At 40.6% G+C, this 23,379-nt stretch overlaps 1 protein-coding gene across 1 annotated transcript in view; it reads right to left on the minus strand.

The window, feature by feature from the left end:
* CSMD1 (CUB and Sushi multiple domains 1) overlaps positions 1 to 23,379 on the minus strand; it is a 1,741,289-nt gene that overhangs the window by 836,257 nt on the left and 881,653 nt on the right. Inside the window, exon 5 of the mRNA XM_060001344.1 lies at positions 14,064 to 14,271. Coding sequence (XP_059857327.1) covers positions 14,064 to 14,271 — 208 coding nt within the window. The remainder of the gene's footprint in view (positions 1 to 14,063; positions 14,272 to 23,379) is intronic.

Raw genomic sequence — 23,379 nt, forward strand, 5'->3', positions numbered from 1 at the left:
AGATCCTATTAAAGTCTGCGGGGCAAGGTGCTGTCAGAGAGGCCAGATGCCAGTGCACCATACTGCGATGCCTCAGAGGATGGAGAGCAGAGGGAATCATGCACACCTGGAGGAAGATGTTCCGCCTCCCATCTGGGAGAAGCCGATGGTAGGAAAATGGAGAAAGAAGGAAAGAGGAAGGAGCAGCGGGAAGATGCTCTGATAGCAACAGTGACAGTGACCATCATGACCACAGCACTCCCAGGGCCAAGGGCTGAGCCGAGCCCTGAGCATCCTCCGTCCTCTATCCCCACAACCACCTGGGAGATTCCACTTTGCAGGTAAAGAAACGGGCCTTAGAGAGGGGAGCGATCAGCCCAGGAAGACAAAGCTTGATAAATGGTGGGGCTGGGATTCCAGGCCTGCTGACTGAGTAGTTGTTTTCCAATTTGGAATATCTAATTTCAATCGGTTAGTACCTTTGGTTATAAGATGATAAAGCTAGACAGAGACACATTAATATATGTTCCTATAATGGAATATGGCATTAAATAATGACTATAGTTTTTTGAATCCTAGCACCCTTAAATACAATATTATGATTTTTCAAGTAGGTACATTAAGAAAAAAAAATTGCTATAGCCAAGTAGAATACTTTGTTTTTTTTTTTTTTAGTTAAAGAGAAGAAAAATATAACTAGAGCTTGATTTGAACAGACTGCCGATTTTCTTTCCCAAAAAACCCATGTATTTTCTTGGTTCCGGGCTCAGCATTTATAGCACGTGCCCCCACATATACAAATGTTCGTCCCTGTGTGTTAGACGGCACACACAGAAGAGAAAGCAAGAGGGAAAGAGAAAACTTGAATCAATGTTTAGAAAATCAGTACTTGGTTTCGGGTTTTAGTTTAATTCATGGTAACTCTGCAAAAATAACACAAATTAGAATCTGGTGATGATGGGCAAGAGGTGGATTATCCAGATTTAGAAATAATAACTGACCTCGCGTGGTTGCTCTGACCGCATTTTTCTTACTGTGTTCACGTTCTTAGCTCTCAAAACAGCATCGCTTTTATGTTACTCAGGTGTGACTTGTCATGAAAAATCACACCATAGATCCTGGACGCCTCCAGACTTCACGGTCTGGAGGGATGGATGTCAAAGGAACCTCCCTGTCCCTTCCCACAGCTGGTGGTAAATTAGAAAGTACCAAAGAAGCACCAATGGGTTATACATGAAATTCCTGTTTTATGCTTTAGGATATCCCCCCAGCGCGTACAGGGCACATTTGCTGAGAATAAGTGATTTTTTCCTGCAGGCATATCTGTTTCCATTCATTAGGGTTACGTGTTACACTGTTTTTTCTTTTGTTTTTTAATAGAAAGTAAATATGTGCATACCTTCTTGCCTGGTCTAACACACATGTATACACACACACACACACACACACACACACACACACACTCACACACACACATTTTTGAACGGCACTGCTGCTTAAAAACTACCCACTGCAGATGGTTTAACAGCTAAAGAAAATGTGCACATCATTTACTTGCTTGCTCTCCCTCTGAATACCAACAGTTTCCCTGGATGGAGTGGTGGCCTCCTAGTACTTGAACCTCTTCACAACACTAATCTGTAGACACACAAAAGCTCTGCAAGGGAGACAGCAGAAATCTCACCTCAGCCTCTGAGAATTACTTCCTCAATGCTGAGATCTTTCCCTGCATCTGTCTGGCCCCCAGATCCTTTTTCTTTTCCAATTCGTCATGCTTTCCCCATTGGAACATCTCAAACCATTTTGCATAAGCTACAAGATTTTTCTTCTTTACTCACTCTAGCCTAAAAGTTTCCCTGCTTATATTTAAGTCAGATGCTCCTCCGGGGCTCTTCGCTGTCTCTTGAACTTCTGATTCCTTTCCTATTTCCCTCTACCAAGATTCCCCCTCTAAAATTCAGGATCACACAGCTGGGAGCTACAAGCTGAAATGAGCTGGATCCCTCAGCTCATTCTGGACCAGCTGCCTTAGAAGATCTTCAAAAAGCATTTCCATTTTGAACCATCCTGGTACTCTGCAACAGCAAGAGGAAGAGGCGAGTTGGAAAGGCCCCTGAAACTTCCCTTGTTCTAGCTGAGAGCGTCAGGGTTTCTTTGTAAGTCATCCCCACGTTTCTAAAAGTTGAGTTCCTTGAAACTCTTCTAGAGCACTGATTAAAATGGAGACCCCTGAACACAGCCCGACACCCCCAAACTTCCCAGCCATGAGTCCTGGACATTTGAATTTTTGAACTGAAGTATGTATAGTTGATTTACAATGTTGCGTTAGTTTCTGGTGTACAGCAACGTGATTCAGAGATGTACACATATATAAAATATAAAAAAGAATGTATATATACATATAGACATTCTTTCTATATCTTGTCCATTATGCTTTATTATAGGATACTGACTATAGTTCCCTGTGCTATACAGCAGGATTTTGTTGCTTATCTATTTTATATATGGTAGTTTGTATCTTCTCATCGCAAACTCCCAATTTATCCCTTCCCACCCCCTTTTCCCTCTGGCAATCATAAGTTTGTTTTCTATGTCTGTGAGTCTGTTTCTGTTTTGTAAATAAGTTCATTTGTATCATATTTTAGCTTCCACATATAAGTGATACCATACGGTATTTGTCTTTCTCTGACTTACTTCACTTAGTATGATAATCTCTAGGTCCATCCATGTTGCTGCAGGTGGCATTATTTCATTCTTTTTTATGGCTGAGTAGTATTCCATTGTGTATAAACATGGACCATATCTTCTTTATCCATTCATCTGTTGACGGTCATTTAGGTTGTTTCCATGTCTGGCTACTATAAATAGTGCTGCTATGAATATTGGGGTTCATGTGTCTTTTTGAATTAGAGTTTTCTCCAGATGTATGCCCAGGGGTGGGATTGCAGGATCATATGTTAGCTCTATTTTTAGTGTTTTAAGGAACGTCCATACTGTTTTCCATAGTGGCTGCACCAATTTACATTCCCACTGAACAGTGTAGGAGGGTTCCCTTTTTTCCACACCCTCTCCAGCATTTGTGATTTGTAGACTTTTTAATAAGTTTCAAGCTTAAGTGGAAAGTTGGAATATCTCTGCATTGCCATTTGCAAAGTCCACTGCCAGACTTTTCTAGCTTTCAATAGCTCCATTATTTTCCTTTCTCTTTCTACCCCTGTGATCATACAGTCTTATAAATTCTATGTGTCCTGCTCACAGAAATTTGTAATTGTTTAATATCTCTCATTTCTTCTTTTCCCAATCTAATACATCAAAATCACCTTTATTTTCCTGAAGCAGTGTTTTTCTTATATTAGCAGATATTAGGAATACAATAAACATTTTATCAAGAAACAATAGGGCTTTGCAGATAAGATAATCCATACCATTTTTCTAGATTCCACATATATGTGTTAATATACAATATTTGTTTTTCTCTTTCTGACATACTTCACTCTGTATGACAGTCTCTAGGTCCATCCACGCCTCTACAAATGACCCAACTTTGTTCTTTTTTATGGCTGAGAAATATTCCATTGTATATATGTGCCACATCTTCTTTATCCATTCCTCTGCTGATGGACATTTAGATTGCTTCCATGACCTGACTATTGTAAATAGTGCTGCAATGAACACTGGGGTGCATGTGTCCTTTTGAATTATGGTTTTCTCTGGGTATATGCCTAGGAGTGGGATTTCTGGGTCATATGGTAGTTCTATTTTTGGCTTTTTAAGGAATCTCCATACTGTTCTCCACAGTGGCTGTATCAATTTACATTCCCACCAACACTGCAAGAGGGTTCCCTTTTCTCCACACCCTCTCACATATGGATACCAAGGGGGAAGGGGGCTGGGATGAATTGGGATATTGGGATTGACATATATACACTATTGATACTATGTATAAAATAGATAACTAATGTGAACCTACTGTATAGCACAGGGGAATCTACTCAGTGCTCTGTGGTGACCTAAATGGGAAGGAAATCCAAAAAGGAGGAGATATATGTATACGTATAGCTGACTCACTTTGCTGTACAGTGGAAACTAACACAACATTGTAAAGCAACTATACTCCGATAAAAATTTAAAAATAAAGAAAAAATAGGGCTTGCCATCAAATATTTTAAGTTATTTCTTATTGTTCTGTGGAAAAAATGGATTGCTTTCGCTCATATCATCGACTATCTCCTGTGCTTTGCCATCTCTGTACTTTTCATTTTGCACATCCTGTGTCTAAAATAGCCCCACAAATTTTGTGCCCAGACCCTTTCTGTTCTCTGGGTCTGTGTCAAATCCCAACTTTTCTGTGAAATGTTCTTTGATGACCTCACTGGGTAATAATTTCTCTTTCTTCAAACTTCGCTCTCTTTTATTTGTGAGCAATCTCTCTCTGATTGCTCATTTGTCATGTTTCATACACAGCTCGATAATTAGGATGGATAGTTTACTGAGCATCTCTGTACCACAGACAGCGATAGGTTTCTGACCTATATTTTAATCTTCACCCAGCAAGATAAGTATCATTAACCTCATTTTACAGTCGGGAAACAAAAACTCTGGGAGTTTGAATAACTAATCCAAATTACCCAGCTACAGAGAGGAAAAACACAAATCTTAACCCATAATCTCTCTCACTCCAAGGCCAACTCTCTTTCACCAATCTGAGCTGAATAACTATGGACTTCGCTGACACAGCAGAACAGAAGACTCTGCAGATGGAGAAAAGGGATTGAAGCCATGGCTAGAAGAAACAGCAAGTTGGAATAAAGTCACTATCAGCTTCAAGTGCAAAATGGAATGTAAATGTTGCCAGGGCTCAGATCAGGACAGTACCTGTAATATATCAGGAAAAGCACAGCCTTTCCTGAGCCCACAGTCCCAGGTTTTAATCTATATCCCACCAAAGATGAGCGCTTCATAGTCACATATGTTTGGTGAATTGCAACCTCCTCTAACTGACCTCTGAGCCATGTTGCCCAGTAAGGTATTAAAAGACTGAGAATCTTTGGCAAAGGGACCTGTTTAACTTTTTAGCCCAATGTCCTCCAAAAGAGTTCAAAACGATTTTATTTTCAATGTACAACTATTAATAGACTGGAAACATGCTAATACTGCTGAAAAAATTTGAAGCCACTGAAATACTGTGTTTCTTTCTCTTCTGACCCTCTCTCTCAGTCCCAGCAGTCAGCGCCACAGCTGAGCTGGTTCAGCTAATTAAACTGGAATCTCTGAGGAGTGGCACCCAGGCAGTTCTGATGTGAAGCCCAAATTGGAAACTAAATGCTGAACCCAATCTTTCTGAATCTGCCCCATTTTGCACCAGCAGCCCATTACAAAATTATAAGATATATTTCAACAAAGACCAGAGAGCTTATGTTATCATACTCTGAAATATAACTACTAAAAAGTTTTCACTTTTCAAGAAAACTTGAAATGATTATTAGTAACAATACTTTTACCTCCACCTATTGAGGTATAATTGTCAAAACTGTATAGGGTTAACAGGTACAATATGATGCTTTGATACACACATACACTAAAAACGACAGCATTTACTGAAATCAAGGTAATTAACATATCCATCATGGTACACAGGTTTTGTTTTGTTTTGTTTTCTTTTGTGGTGAGAACTCTTAAGATCTCTGCTCTTAGCAATGGAAAACACGAGGCTCCTCAAAAAATTAAAAATAGAACTAGCATATGATCCAGCAATCCTAATTCTGGGTATAAGACCAAAAGAAATGAAATCCGTATCTCAAAGAGATATCTGCATTCCTGTGCTTGTTGCAACATGATTCACAATGGCCAAGATATGGAACCAACCTAAGTACCCAGCTATGGACAAATGGATAAAGGAAATGTGATACACACACACACACACACACACACACACACACACACACACACACACACACGACTATTACTCAGCCATAATAAAGAAGGAAATCCTACCATTTGTGACAACATGGATGGACCTGGAGGGTATTATACTAAGTGAAATAAGTCAGAGAAAGACAAATATTGCATGATCTTACTTATATGTAGAATCTAAATTAAAAAACCAAGTAGAACTCATATAACCAGACAGTAGAATGGTGGCTGCCAGGGCCTGAGAGTAGGGGAAACAGGGAGATTTGGTCAAAGGGTACAAATGTCCAGTGGTAAGATAAGTTCTGAGGATCCAATATACAGTACGATGACTAGAGTTAATAATACTGTATTGTATACTTGAAACCTAATTAATTATTATTGCAATTATCTTATTGTCCACTCTCTGCACCACCCACAAACACTCTAGACCCTCACTTCTTGGTCTGGTCCACAGACCAGCGACACCCACATCACCCAGGAACTTGTTGAAATGCAGAATCGCGGTACCTTCCTCAGACCTCCTGAGTCGTAATCTGCATCGAAAGAAGATCCCGGGTGATTCCTACACATTCCTACACATTGATTCCTATGCATTGGACTAGCATATATCACCATTTCAGGCACACGGTACGCCCTTGAAAAAGTTTTCTAAATAGATACATATGTACTTCGGTACAAATTCTATGGTTCTCACACTACATTTTTACTAAGTTGTAGACTTTTAGTAGTATGATGACCTGGGGACTTCCCTGGTGGCGTAGGGGTTAAGAATCCGCGTGCCAATGCAGGGGACACGGGTTGGAAACCCGGTCCAGAAGATCCCAGTGTGTTTTTAAAAGGGAAATTTATTTAAAAGTGTTAATTTAAGTGTAATTTTGCTTTCTGGAAAAGACCACATACAAAAAGAGAGAGGTGTGACTATAAAAAAAACAAGAACAAAACACAAATATATTGTATTGTGTGAACTGAATTTATATTCCTAAAGGGGAAATTTTTCCCACTGCCTGTAACACTGATAATTTACAGGAAATGTAATCTTCAGTAACATCAGGTAAAGTGGTTGGGCTTTCCTATGACAGGAGAAATATCACAGCAGAGCTGAGGTTTCTGACATGTGGTATCTGCCCTGACTTGGTAAAGAACCACACTCTGGGACTCTCTAATCAGTTCCATCTTTAGGGACCAGGAATGTTTTTTTTTTTTCTCTTCGTCATCCCTTGGTCTGGTCTTTTTGCATGTAGTCCTGGTGTAAAATACTACATTTTATCCACAGCTACCACCATTAAATAAATCATATAAATTTCCTATGTCCAAAATATTTATTGATGAACATAGTTTAACTTCATCAACTGTAAATATCTGAAATTCTAAATACTGATTTCAGCCAAAATGAAAGCTATCTAAGATGACCTGCTCTGATGGTATCTCAGACATCTGTGAAGAAATATGGAAATGAGACACTTCTGGGCAATGAAATGGCACCAGGGTACCTACTAAGAAACCCATCACAATCCTTAGGAGGGAGATTGCAGGGCACAGAAGTCTTCACCTGGGGTATATGTTTGCCTGGTCATGAATTGGGGATAGAGGACGTGGGAGATTGAAAACAGGCAGCAGTTCCTCCTGGCCCATCAGGGACAGCCTCCTTTCCTCCTCAAGGCAACTTCCAGCAAGAAAGACTCTTCTTTCAGCACCTACTACAGACGGTACATTTCAGGTGAAAACGGAGGGAAATAAGTGCCTTGAAAAGTACACCTGATTGGAAGCTGGCTGCCAACGGGAGAGGGAGAGAACGGAAACGGGGTTTGCGTAGGCCTTGTGGACGGGGGGTCACCTAATCACGAAGGTAACGCAAGTGTCATCTGGACGGTGCGAGGGAAAGAATGTCTCAGACCAGGTTACAAATTCCCCGTTACACAGACTTGGCTGTGATCAGACAAATTTCCCTATTGAGTCTGGAGGGTTTGGGATGACTGGGGCTGGTCATTATTTTCCCACCACCTCTCATGTAAATGAGTCAAAGTTGTAGATGGGAAGCCTTAACATTTACACTGTTGGCAATGTCTTTACGGTATGCCCCCTTTTCGAAGACTTATAACATCCATTATTGTATTTATACTCACAACTATACATGACAAGTAAGTTAAGATTTATTACCTTACCTTATACCTAATAACACAGAAAAAGAAGACTGTAAAAGAAGGGGTCATGATGTCTCCACCATGGAGTAACAGGACCAGATCTAGACTTGAAGCGGCCTCACGCTTCCCTTGGTGTTCAATGAGGCCAGACAGAATTGCAGTCATTCTGGGATAATACTGGAGTGTAACATACTTCTTTAATAATAAAAATTTTAATAAAAGTATTTTATTTACTTTTATTTTCCTGACTTAAAAACAGTACAGAAATATCATCTTGATATATTTGAATAAAGGAAGAAATATAGCTTGGGGCTGTCTCTGTTTCAGTCCCTGCTCTGCCACCTGGCAGCTGTGTGGTAAGATATTTAACGTTCTCTGAGTTCATTTTTCTCGCCTATAAAATGGGGATAATAGTATCTCAAGTAGTGGCAACTGATTACATTTGCCTGGCACACAGCAATACTTATTGAATATTATTATTCAGTGTAAGGTTTTCTTAAAGTAATATATTATTCAAAGAAATTTTTAGAGAAAGATATTTTGAGTACAAGAGGGGTTTAGGAAAGGGGCTGTAATAATATCATATTAATTATGGCCTTAGGCCTCTGCACAGTAATGTAGAGGTTCAAGAAAAGTAGAAATTCATATGCTGTTGTATACATATATATACACACCTACGACATTTGTTTATGTTATGCTCGCTCCACAGAAAATGCTGAGGTGCGAACATTCCAATAGGTTTGTGCAACGTAATTATTAAATTTAAATTTAAAACGGAAAACATAAAAGAAAGGAAACCAATTATTTCAGTTGGTGGTCACGGGGCCATGCTTTATGGCCCCGTCCTCCTCAGGCCTGAAAAACGCCATCGTCTTTCAAAAAGAGTGTGACCAGACTGTACTGTTAACATGAGGGGGGTGAAGGGTACGGAAACGGAAAAACTGGAAACAGTCGCCCCGCGGAGGTGCGGAAGAGACGGAATTCAGGGCCCTGCAGGTCCCTGGACTGAGTTCTGGAGCAGAAAAAGGGCAGCAGGGAAAATTCAGATCAGGTCTGTAAGTTAGTCAGCACCAGTGTTAATTTCTTGGTTTCCACGACGACACTAGGGCTGTAGAAGACGTGATTGTTAAGGGAAGCTGGGCTGGGTGATATACCAACTCTCCGGGCTGGTTTTACAAGTTCTCTGTGAAATGATTTTAAAATGAATAGTTAACAAAATGAGGAGGGAGCGGAAGGGGTTTCCTTTCTTGTACCCTGGGCAGGTGAACAGAAGGACTGATTTCAGGGCGTCTCTGCTCTGTGTGTGCCTCAATAATCCGTCCTCATTAGAAATGAAATATACACCAAGTCAGTTATCAATTAAGTGACAAGCTGGATAAACATCATAGATGTTAACTGACCCTTCAAGGGTTCTCTGAAGCTCACTCAGCTTCGCCAGTTCCTTTGAAGTTCTGTTTTGGCTTCAGCAAGTCACTGATCAGATTGGTTTAATGGTGAAGTTGTGCCTGGTTAATGGGAACAAAATAAAGTGTAGTTACAAAACGACTTTTTGCTCTCTTATATGTAATCTTGCATCACCCAGACCGGCAAAGGGGTAGAGTCATGTTGGTTAGTGAATGACTGAACTTAAGCCTTAAAAAATATCATAAAGTAACAGATTTTCTATCGCTATAAGAAGTCAGCTCTAATCTAAAGCAGCCAAGAAGCATTCTTGCATTGATGATCCCTGAGGTTTTCCAGGGAGGCACATATATAACTGTCTGCCCCACCGGTGGTACTTCTTCGAATGTTCTACCATCCATATGTCAATTTAACGTTGGTTAAATTGGGCCACGTGGGCCTTCCCTGTGGAGGTTGGTTCCTGAACAAGCGTGCAAGAGACACAAACGTGCTATGGTGAAGACAGGGGTGCATTCAGTGGGGCAAAGTGAGGGGTGCTTGCCGGGCAGAGGAGAAGGCCAGACTGGAGGGCAAGGCGGGCCAAGCTGTGAAAAGCCTTGAATGACATGCTAAAGCCTTCGGGTTTTATTCCGATGGCCCATGGCTCAGTCACTGAAGGTTTTTAAGAAACTGATGCATTTAAGTAAGTTTTGGGGCATATTTTAAACGCATTTATTAGCCCTTGTTTTCTTTCCTTCTCTACCCTATACACACACTCCCTGCCATGAAATGGGGTAATTATTCCCAAATATGAGTGCATGTTTTGAAGATAGCAAATGCTCTCTTCCTCGTTTCTCGTCAAGACTCTGTGATGTTCTTAGGAACATCCCTTTAACCATCATATCTTAATTTAGAAACCTTAGTAACTTAACTCTGAAATAAAATCAATTTTCTGCCTCCTTGATATTTCCGGACTTAGGAGTTAGATGCTGCGCCATCAAATCACTTCAGAAAGTAAGAACGTGTGGCTAGCTTTACTGTTAACCAGGTTTTTAACTGCAGGAAAAAACCGTAATTACTGGACCACGTTGCAAAGACAACTAGGCATGACAGCTCTTTCTTAAAGGAGGGTATTGATAAGAGGCCAACTATCTAAAATTAGAACCTGATGAGTTAAAAACAAATTCAGCCTCATCTGATGTACACAGAGTCGATTAGGCTTAAGTGATGACACCCCGGCCACGTTTAATACATGGATAATTTTGGCACTTTACATCATCCACCGCTTTTAGACTGCCTCTGCTGTAGCCATGGCAACCCTTACATAAAACATAGCTGAGTTGGTAATTTTACTCCAAATGAAATGAAAATAAGGCTAATCCTATTATTGTTCTTAACAATTTCCCAAGTAGCTTCTTCTCAGAGTGCCCTTGCTTGTATAGTCCGTCTTTTAAAAATAGATTATTGGAAAATCATACGTGTGTGTGCACTCTCTCTACTCACAGCCGTTAGCACTGTCCTACTGCCGCTGCCGTGTAACCTTGTGCCTCAAAGGAGGTGTATCCACCTACACGGCCACTTAGTATTTTTCTTGCAATTCGGGGATGGGTAAATCTTTTAAATGTACCAGTTTAGACCATGAAACATTTCAGAGGCAGTCACTTGAAAGTTACGGTTAAATAATAGTCTTGAAGATAAGCCCTATTACGCATTTGTATAAATCTGAGAAGGTAACTCAAGTGATCCTGTTTTGTATTGTAAATGTGCCCATGTGTGTTGCAGTACTGATTTAGGAAAACCGTCATTTCCTTTTCTGCCTCCACTGAAGAGCCTTCTGTTGAATAGGGGTCCTATGCCATGTCAGGATCTTTCTCTTTATAACTGTGATAAACACTCAGTGTCATCCCTGATATTGTCCCTGTTGTCCCTGACTTTCCTGATGCAGCGTGTGTGCTAAATGGTTTCTCAAGTGGCCCATCTCCCCTACGGTAGTTGTCTGCCCAAGGCTTTAGGACCCAAAGTGCAGTCCTGAAACAGAGAAAAGGGAACTTCCTGACAGGCCGTTAAGCTCAGACCTGGGTTCTTCCATTGGGGGGACGGTCTTACAGTAAAAAGGAAACATAGTTTGGGTTCAGGGGCCTGCAGATCCAGTTGCAGCTCTGCCAACGCTCCCTCAGCTTTGCCATCTCTTACCCTTTGTGCCTCTCAGTCATCAGGAGAATATAATGATCAGTACAACTCTCTGTCTGATAATGGCTGTCGAAACAGAGAAATCATGATGAACCAACAGGTAACCCAGTTTATCAGACCAGAAGGCACCCAGGGTCAAAGTCCCACGGACAGCTTTTCCATCAACTACCCAATTCCTCCCAACTGCTGCTGGATCATTGATCTTGGTATCCTGGCAAATACAGGGAGATTTCAGACAGCTGGAAAACGTCTTCCAGTCTGAATCCAAACACCAGGAAGACACAGGGCCATTTCTCTGGCTGCCACGACAATATTCTCTATGTCACGATTGTGAGTCGTTGCTATCAGGCCCCGCAGGTTGCCGTGGCCTCACCTGGCATTTCCGACAGGTGGCAATTTTAGCAGATTCAAGACCCCGTCCGAGCACATTTTTCTGAGTCTGGTATTGAAGTTGGAGGGGACCCGTGTCGGGGGAAAGGACCGATGGAGATAAAACAGAGGGGAGGAGAGGACGCAAAAGAAACCAGCGGGGATGAGAAAAGAAGAAACAGGCAAAACCAAGTCAAGTAACATTGTCTCACTCCTGGGGACCGCTTACTGAAGACACGTGAACTGAAGGAGGTCTCCCTGCTCAGGGTGGTCACGTGGTGTGGGAACGCGCCGCGAGGCCTCCTGCGAGGCTCTGCGCCACCAGGACTGGCATCTCTGTTCAGCATTCCTATTTTTCTTTCAGACTTGGATATGGACATCTGAGTTTCCTTTCCTACGTAAACGGCATTTGTTTGGCAAAAGCCAACCTTGACTGTGGAGTCTACAATCATCCTCCGATATGCCTACTTTTTTTTCTCTCCCCCAGCCTGACACCTCACCATCCAGGTGACGCCCATCATGTCTAGAATCTCTCACAAATAAGGCCTTTACCATGAGTCCCTGAGTTTCTGAGAAACCGTCACCATGTAGTTTTGCATGGCAATGATTTTCTGGAAACCAAAACAAGGTGACTTTAGAGCTAGGAGGGTGTTGCATCACTGAATCTCCTACAGTGATACACAGAGAAAGGCACTCAGTAGATGTTGAATGAATTAATTCAAAAGCTCATTTAGGATAGCGCCTTTTTATACAAGCAGTTAAATGATTTGTCCAAGGTCACAAGGAAGGTTTGGGGCAGAACTTGGAGCAAAATCCAGGACATTCAGCTTTCAGTTTGGTATCTGTTTCCACTAACTCTGATGTTACAAAAAGGTAGATAGATAATAACATAAACCAATCCTTGAGTCTTTAAATTGTATAACGTGAAATAAGCAAAAGGGTAAGCTTGCCTGATCTAAAAGGATTGCTCAGATCAATGAAATGAAAAACAAAGATCACAGAGGCAGTGGTTACTTTTCTTTTAACTGAAGTAGCATTTAACATAAGAACAATAAAACTAACGAAAGGAAATGACTTAAACTATAAATATGAATCCTCTGCTTTGAGTTTTGAGTCTTGGAAAATAAAATTCAATGTTGCTAATTGGTTTAAAACGTAAAACAGTTTATGACATTTGTCAGGTTTGATATTTTTATCCTTCAGTCTCTGTACTGAAATACAGACTTAAACCTATAGAGATATTCAGAATCATTCATTTCACCTCCTCCACCAATGCACAAATAGCCAACATTTCCTCTATCCCAACTTAATTTGAACATACATATTGTCAAGTTTCCTTACCGTTCAAGACCTGAAATAGATAACAGCTGCAGTTTTTAAAATGCTAAGAAATTGAAAAAACAAAACAAAAAAAACCCAGTTCAACCCATAACAAACAACATAATTTAAAGTATACCTTAAGTCTTTAAACATTTATTCTTCGAATTCTCCCTTTTCAGTTGTACTTATAGACACAGCTAGAGCTGCTCTCACACAAGAAACACCATACACCAGAGACTGTAATGGATCTGATCAGGTTTTCTTCTGTTGCCACTAGCGCACACACCAGAGAACTGATCATCAGATGACTGGCATTACCTGTGTATCAGATTAGTATTTACGGTTTGCCTGTGACCCTCACAGGTGGTTATATGACGTGGTGCAGCATCTCCAGGGAGGAAAAGACATACACAATCACACATCTGCAGCAGAGGCGACAAACGGTTGGTGACGTGACATTTTTAAATCTCCACTGTCTAAAAATATCTGTTTACACTGAATGAGCTCCAGACCAAATCCAAAACTAGCTTAGCTCACTTAGCTGCCATCTTCTGTGTTGCTTTATAAGAATCCAAGATGAAACATGATACGTTCCAGTGCCCAAGGCCAGATAACAGCTCCGAATACCAGCACAAAGACATCTTAGAAACTTGGAAATCAGTCACAGTATAGATGACATTTTAGCAGCCAACAGCGGAAGGCAAGGAAAGAACACAACTTTGTCAAGTCTGTTGTGGGAAGTGGGAAGGACATTTCTTGTCCAGTACTCACCATATGGAGGGCGCTTCTGTCCCGCTGATCTCTAAGAAGTCATATCCTTCTTCGAGCTGAAAGTCAGTGAAGACTAAAGCAATGGTGTCCCCGGGTTCCGCGAGGATGGTCCACGTACAGTCGGCGTTGTTCTCGTACTCTGAAGGGAAGTAGGGGCTGGAGATGCTGCCGCTCGTCCCCCGTAAGGTCCCTCCGCAGGCCCCCTCAGCTGCACAGGACAGAAACAAAGAAAGCGTACTTGAAAATGGCCTCGTACACAAGCACCTCCACAAAGTGTCACGCTTGATCAGTGACACATATTTTCTGAACCCCAAATAGCGACACACAACCTGACAAAGGGTTTCTCCTGCTTTGTTAGTTTAGTTCCACAGAAACAAAAGTCTACCCATTACACCGCGTTGTTAACTGAACTGCCACTATACAAAGAAGTGAAATTGTCATTTCTAAAATCTGGAACGTGCGGTTACTATACACCTGACATTCACAGACAGCTGAACCGTATCTTCAAAGGTTTCCTCTGCATCTTGGAAGATGGAAGTAAGGTGTGAGTCTTAACAGTATGTGGCCATCATTTCTTCCTTTTCTGAGAGCTGGCTTGAAAATACAGTGATCTTAAAAGAAGCAGTTGCCCTAATCTTTATGTCCTGTAGAGTTTGGAATGTGCACTTGGTTTTGAATTCCAGATAAGTTCTTGAATGATATAACGGAGACACATCAACTCATAAAGAAGTTCTGAGTAGGAAATAGTTGCATGAAAACTTAAAATGGATTATCTTGGAAAAGTGACAAGGAAAAGGTCAGTAAGATAAAATACATTTAGGATGCAAAGTAGCATTGGAATAAATATTGTTTTGAAGAGAAATGGATCCTGTAACTTTCTCCACAGAGTAAAAAATAGATGGTATTCAATTTATATAATCATCTATTATAAAATGTTATGTACGTAGTAAACTGTACATATAGGGTAGATAAATATTTGTGAAATAACATGTTTTAAGACAAGTCTGTAAATACCGTCCCTCCCTTCCTTCTTTCCTATCAGACAATCCTAGCAAACAGTATACACTTGGCCCTCTATATCTGCAGATTCAGCAAACACAGATTCTACCAACAGAGGAAGAACATACAAAAAAAATTCCTAGAAAGTTCCAAAGAGCAAAACTAAAGTCTGCTGCATGCCTACAACTATTTACATAGTATTTTCATTGTTTTAGGTATTGTAAGTATTCTAGAAATCATTTAAAGTATACAGGAGGATGTATGTAGGTTATACGCAAATACGATGCCACTTTATGTAAGGGACTTGAGCATCCGAAGATTTTGTTATCTGCAGGGGAACCTGGAAGCAATCTCCTGTGGATACCAAGGGACAATTGTATTTCACAATGAGGGACATCAGCGTTACAATTAGAGTGATGGACAAAGTCAGCCTGTTACCAAGATGGGAAACTTGCCTTTGGCGGCTTGTGGGACTAGACAGAGATCACTTGGAACAGATATTTACATTGGCTACTGAATAAATAACTGTGTATATAAGCATATCACACTTATATATAAAAAGCTGATACACACACACACACACACATATATATATAAACTTAAAAGTTTTCAAATCCAATGCTGTGGTTGGGTGATTACATGAAATGTATTAAATCTGACGGCGAAGACCGCATAAGTGGTTTGTAATTCAGCTGCCTAGCGAACAGCTCCCCTTCCCAAGTGTTAGAGGAGAAACACTCATATCAAATTATTCTGGATTTTTGAAACTGTAACCTATGCGCTGAAGCATTGTTTATGATTTAAAAGACCTCGAAACAGGTGTATTTGTGTGCATAATACACTATAACCATAAAATAAGAGTGAAGAGGGTAAGAAGCATACTGGGTTCTTTGGGAAAGTATCTTGGTGACCTTGACTGAACAGAGGTGATACTAAACCTATGTGACAAGAGTATGTATGCACGGGTACCAAACATCAACCGCGGACCTTGGCTGTAGCTCTAGGGCAGGGCCGTGGAGTTCCTCCCCTGCAGCCTTTCTTCCTCTGGTCGCTCAACTGTCGGAAGATCTGAGGACCTGTAGAAGGTGTCTACTGAGCTGGGGTGACATCGTGTTTCCAGGGACTCCAGGAAGTGGCTATATATTACCTGGTATAGGAATATTTTATCAGCGGACAGAGCTGTGCTGGTATCTGCAAGCTGATAGCGGCACTGATGTCTCAGCAACACATCTACCTTCTGTTTAAAAGGGTGGTTGAACTGGATAACCTCCAGTGTCACTTCCTTTGATCCAATGACTCTAAGAGTTTAGACACTAAGTATCTAGATTTTCCTAGGACTTCAGCTGAGGGCTTAAGCAGGTCATGGAGGACCACGCTTGGATGGCCTAGTGAGTGAGTTCTGTACTCACTAACTCCAGAGGAGCCTGGGATGCCCATCACAGGCGCAGCCTAGTGGTGCGATTTTATGGCTACTCTGTTGAGACTAGGAGCAGACTGTATGAGGAAGACAAAAAGAATAGAAAATGAAACTAAAGAGAAAGAAAATTAAAAAGTTGGTAGAGAACAAAAACTATAATTCTTCCAAGGCTGCAATCACCATTGCGTTTTCTCTGGTAGATATTGTAATGACCACAGAACATTTTTAAATGAGTTACAGTCAGAATTATGTCAGGCTAAACAGATGCAGGATGTATTATAATTCTTAATGCAGCATTTCAAATAAAATATTACAGAACACTATCAGGTAGTCTGACTGATGATACCTTCTTTGATAATTAAGCACATAAAACAAAACAAAAATAATTCATGCCACTCATTGGATAACAAACAATAAAAAACTGTACAGAGTGAGGTCACATGTGTATGTGTGTTTGAACATGTCTGTGTGTGTTTGAACATGTCTGTGTGTGTTTGAAAGCAACTGCAACGGTGCTTCACATGTTTTTCCAACAAAACATTTTAACAGTTTTAGCTTCTTCCCCAGTTTTGTAAGATAATTTGTTCTCTAAACTATAACATTTTACACATCTAAAACGTAATAGCATGTGAGGAAGGGTAACATAAGCCCCGTTTGAGTCTGGGAAATACACTCAGGAATAACCCAGAAACAGTGAGGGATGGAATGTGGTGAATAAATTCTCCGCCTTCTCTCCCCTTGGTGGGGAAATTTTAAACTGTAACTTACATGGAGTATCAGATAAGACCCAGAGAGATTTAGTACCAATGCCCACAAGACTAACCCTATTAAAGCATACCTCAATGGCATTCTTCACTTCCCAGCCTCACCTCCTCACTAGTTCACTTTGCTTCCTGAATCACCTCCCAAATACTTTAGCCGCATTAAGTCTGGACCTCAGAGTCTACTCTCGTGGGACTGAGGCTAGGAAAACAGAGGTGTCATGGGTACTTGATAGGACCACAGGGAGCCCGGATAGTTGGTTAAACGTTATTCGAGTGTGTCTGTGAGGCTGACTTGAATAGAACAAAAAGGTGGATTAAGAGAGAATTCACTCCCTTGGATTGACTGCCTTCATACATGGACTCGGGCTGGGACTTACAGCCCTGTCTCCCCTGGATCCAGCCTGTTGACTGCAAGTGTTAAGACTCCGCCTCCAAATCCAATGAGCCCAGTCCTTTCATAAATCTCTTTATATTTCTCAAAATCTCCAAAAAATAAACGCCTCAAAATCATGTATGATATTTTATTTACTTTTGTATCTCACCATATATTATTTTTAAAGTGCCCAATAAAAAATACTGACGATACCTGAACTTTACTAGAGCAACTGCTGGTATCTCGATGGACCCGAGGATGAAGCTGACACTCCTATGACCTTAGCCTTGGGCTAAGGCAATGGGTTACGTCCGCTGGTCTTTACAGCGCTATGCAATAGACTCTACTGTGGTTCAAGATGTGTTTACTGATTTTGCGTTTGTTGTCATTTGTAATAGTAAGACTAGTATAGCAGCAATAGTAGTAGTGACAGTTCAGAGTTCAGAGATAAAAATCTCTCCATCTAAAGGCCCCAAGGAACACAGAGACACAGTATCATATATCCCCGTCCTAATTTTTAACTACATCACCAATTTCCAAGGTGATGGAAATTTTTAACTACATCACCAATTTCCAAGGTGAAAATATGAGTTGTCCACAATCATAAAATATTCACTCATATCTCTTTTTCAGTTATCTGCTCGGGAAATGTACATGAATGAAGACCCTGCACTTTCTAGGAGGTACCTACACCTCATCATTACAGGTGTCTCCTATAATAAAGAGCAGCAAGGAGAAAGCAAATTCCTTTTTCAAGTTATTATAAAGAGATAACACTGAGATCACGCTTCTCAACCTCTCCACCACTGACATTTGGGGCCAAAGAATTTCTTGTTCTGAGAGGCTGTCCTTTGCATTGTAGAAGGTTTAGCAGCATCCTACCCTGTACCCACTAATCGCCAAGATTATCGCCCCCATTGTGACAGCCAAAAATGTCTCCAGACATTGCCAACTGTTCTCTGGGGACAGAACTGCCCCTCATTAAGAACCAATTATTTAGATGAATTTAATTAGTGCTTTTTCCAGTTCTTTTCACTGGTATTATATAGATCCTTCTAAACAAGAGGAATTAAAACCATATTAAAATGCTGTGTAGTATTCTTTCTTTGAGTCAAGATAAATCATTCATTGGATATTTGACCTATTTAAACTTATTAAAACATAGGAAGACTATAAATATTTCCCCTTAGATAATATGTTTACTTAAAGTAATTTAAAAGAATTCTAGTTACTGCAATAGTATTTGAAAATACTCTCATTCTGGTACACTTTACACAGTTTTTTGATAAATTAATTAGGAAATAGTTATTAAATGTTCTAAACTAAAATGTTATCTCTTTAGAAAAACCGAAAAATCAGTATAGATATAATAAATTTATTGTTGTTCTTATTTAACATATCTCTAACACTAGGATTCGTATTTTGATGGAAAATATGTGTGACAAATGTAATTTAAATTATTTTATATGACAAATTATATTTTTAAATACATAAGTTTATAATTTCTGAGATATGTTTTCACAAGGCAGGCCTCACTGGTTATAAATCAGTAACACTGCAAAAACACAGTTAAACTAAACAATTTAACACTTTTCCTCTAATTATTCATAAATAAAATACTAAAATCAAATGCTTTACTTGAAAATTAGATATAGAGATTTCAAAACTAGAGATCATTAGCTAGATTTATATATATATATAACATATATATTACACATAATGGCCACAGACCTTTGGAATCATCTCTTAATGCTGTTTACACACACACACATACACTTACAAGCACACACACAATAGTACTGAAAATTAAATGATCTTCTTACTCTCATCTTTTCTCTGGAATCTGTTTCACTCAAATTAACCAGACTGATCCTTTTAAAATTTAACTTGAATCTTAAAAATTTCCACTCAAAACTGTTAAACTTTCCGTATCCCCACTCGGAATAAAATCAAACCCGACCAGGACCTGAGAAGCCCTAGGTGATCTGACCCAATGCCCCCATCTCACACCCACGTTGCCTGGCCTCTGTGCACCCCACCTCTCCTCATCCCCCTCTAACCATAGCCTGCGGGGACCACAGCCAAGTGCGTCCCTGCCCCAGGGCCTCTGCACTCACCGTCCTGCCTTCCGGTCTGTTCATTAGTCCCCTTCCTGGGTCCACCTTCTCTGACCGCTGTGAATGAACTGGCAGCTACTTTGGACCACTCCCTGTCTCTTCGTCCTGCTCTGTTACGTCTTAGCACTTTGCTAAGGGCGAAGCATTGAACCATAAGCTTTACGAGCTTGCCTTTGCACAGGTCTCCTATTCCTAGTAGGCGGCCTGGAACCCAGTAAAATTCCCCCCCCCCCACCCGCCTCATTGTGTGAATGACTCAGCATTTCCTGTACATATACCAGTTACCTGGAGCCTATACTCAGTCACCTTCAGTAGGAAAAATGGGACTACAGTAATATATATTTCTGGGCCTAAGCATGGCATCAAACTATATCATTTCTAAGAGTAGAAATAGAAAAGTTAATTTATGTATAGAAATAGGAGGTATTTTCAACCATGAAGTTTAAAAAAATAATACTCTACTAAAAACAACAGCAAGCCTCTAAGCAGAGAGGTATTTCAGACGAAAATTAATTGCCAAGAAGAAGGTTTCATCGTGGTAGCAGGTCCAGGAGGGGTTTAGCTGACGGCTTGTTTTGCTTTGTTCTCATCAAGTAGCTAAGCCACAAGTCCAGAAAAATTATTTTTATTCTCAGCAGAGCAGTGGGGAAATTTCTAGAAGAATTAAAGCCAAGGCAGGCAGAGAAAGCAAAATAATCAGTGCAAAACATTAAGAAAGGGAGATTATGAACAATCTTCCCGGAAACTGAAGAATTATTTCAAGCTCCATAAGCATCTGATGTAAACTTAAAAACCACATATAAAAAGTAAAATGTATTTAAAAAAATAAGTAACCATTAAAATAAACTAAATAATTCTGACCAATATTTAAATAATATAGTTATATGAACATAATGTAAGCTTCTTTTATCCCTGGATGTTCACAGCAGTACAAATGTATCAAAAATTTTACTTGAACATTAATTTTGCTATATCCAGAGCAATGTTTTGTCTGGAAGCTGAAAAACTGGAGGGAATCTAATTAAGTAAATGCTATTTAGAATTCCATCATCTCCCCCCATACACCTTTTTTTACACATTACGCAGAAAGAAAATGAAGATAGGTTCGAAACTGCCAAGTAAATACTTGACTGTAAAAATTAGCACACAAAATACTTCTTAATAAAATGAAGCATACAGGCCTTCCCTGGTGGCGCAGTGGTTGAGAGTCCGCCTGCCGAGGCAGGGGATATGGGTTCGTGCCCCGGTCCGGGAAGATCCCACATGCCGCGGAGCGGCTGTGCCCGTGAGCCATGGCCGCTGAGCCTGCGCGGCGGGAGCCTGTTGCTCCGCAACGGGAGAGGCCACAACAGTGAGAGGCCCGCGTACCGCAAAAAAAAAAAAAAAAAAAAATGATGCATATAATACTGAGTCACTTCACTCTATATTTTAAAAACTGTGCTCCTAGGACATCCACATGTAGGAGTCACAGGTTACAAGTAGCAAATAAAGTCAACTGGTTGGGCTTTGTTCCCACACCAAATGTCTCAGAGCAATTATTTCTTTAAGTCCATGTCCTATATTGAATTTTCAAAAAATCTTACATTTGGAAAAAAAAACGTTCTACAGCTTAAAGGAGTCTGAATGCCATCAAGTTAATCCACGAAGCAGATAAGGTTTTTAATAAAAGATGTGTTTGAACCTACTGATTTCTGTAAGTGGGGAAAATAATTCTAACTGTAAGCAGAAATCAGAGTGCACTATTTCCCCTAAGGAATTTCAAAACATTAAAAAATTTTCATCCTAAACTGTAAAATTATTATAAGCGTTGCCTGGGTATAAATGCTGCTAGGAATGTATCTTAAGGGCATGATTCAAAATACAGAATAAAACATTATTTAGAGACATACTTTGCCATATTTATCATAAAGAAAAATGGAAACCAACTAAATGTTTAACAACAGATAAATCATTAAATAAAGTATGTTGCACCCGAACCAAACCATGCAGTGTTTACCGAGCATTTGTAACATTGCTTCAACAAATTCCTGACCTAGAATATTGAATTTATAAAATGCAGGGTATACAGTGGGTTGTATAGTTTCTTCTCAATTTTAAAAATTGTATGAAAAGCATCCAGGAAAGAAAAAAGAAACGCACACACATTTATAATGTTCAATGTCTAATACTAGGCAAGAGTCTCTAATATACCTTCCCTAGGGCTGTGTAGAATATTGGTACGTACAAGTCAGACTGTCTGGGTTTGAATCCAGGTTTTCCCACTTTTGTGTCACAAGTTCTCTTCTCTGGGCCTCAGTTTGGTTATTTATAAATGAAGATAATAATGGCATCTATTCACAGGGTGGTTGGGAAGGTTAGACAGACCAATAGCTGTAAAGTGCTCAGAACAATACTAAGGACTCAGTAAAAATAGCTATTATTTTTTCTCCCATCTGGCATGCAGTGATCACTCAATGATAGTTTATTTAATTATTTTGACCATTGTATCACTGCTTTGAGTAAAACTGCCCTTCCAAGTCTACACACTGTTTTCACCAGGAGTTTAGCAGCTGCTTCAGAAGGAGGGGAGAGTCACACAGAGCCCAGTCACCAGGAGGCAGCCTCCTTCCCCAGGTTTCCACTCCTCCTGGGGCTGGAATGAAAGGGGGCCCAGATCTTTTGCTTCTGTTCTTGTAGCCTCACCACCACCTATGTCACACCTGAGACCATCAGGAGATTAACCTCTTACACCCTTCATCCTTAGGTACTGAAGACACTGGAGGTGAACGCTGGTCTCCTAGGTCACCCCTCATCCCCTCAGACCCTCATTCGCTCAAAGATCTACAAAGCTCACGTGTCTGACCCCTACCTCTCCCAAGTTCTTAAAACCCTTCTGCTAAGTCCTCTGAAACTCAAGGTCAACTACCAGCAAAACTTCCTGCGTCTCAGCCACTTCTGAGGTACCCCCTCACTTCTTCCTCGTGGAAGCCGGCTGTCTTCTGAGAACGTTGCATCATGAAATCCTCCCCAAGGTCAATGTTCAGCATCCATAGCCCAAGTACCACTGTCCCTAGAGCTGGACTACATGCCCACCAACACGCATCTCATTACGACTTCTGGACCACGTTTGTTCTTTCCCCAGCGTGGAGTCTCTCGTCCTCAGAATCCAACACCTTCTTCCCTGGAGTCATCTACAACATCCCCTGGGCAGCCCCACTAGTCCTTGCAGATGTTTACTTCTGGCTCAGTTTCTCCAGCTCTACATTTGTCTTGATTCTTGCTGATTTCAGTATCGAGTTAGATCATCTTCTGAATATCGGCCTCTCAGTTCATTCGGCTCCTCTTCCAAAAACCTAACCCCACACAGTCATTCATTCCCACCATCACCCTTCATCTTCTCAATACCAATAAATGATCATTTTCCAGAGCTGCAAGGTGGGGTGTCCCATTCTCAGACCTCCACTTTCTATATTTCCAGGTCACTGCCTCAAATACCTTAACTTCAATATTTCTTTGACACCGATAGACCTACAGTTCCCTGATCTTGACATTTTTTCACTTCCTTCCCCTCAGGCCCCTCATGTCCCCATTTCTCCCCTTGCCATCCTCAGATTTCATGGCCATCATTTCAGTCATTGCCTTGGGTCTGCCGTAACTCCACTGTCAA

The sequence above is a fragment of the Delphinus delphis genome, chromosome 21, assembly GCF_949987515.2.
Source record: "Delphinus delphis chromosome 21, mDelDel1.2, whole genome shotgun sequence".
In the NCBI taxonomy this organism is placed as follows: domain Eukaryota; kingdom Metazoa; phylum Chordata; class Mammalia; order Artiodactyla; family Delphinidae; genus Delphinus; species Delphinus delphis.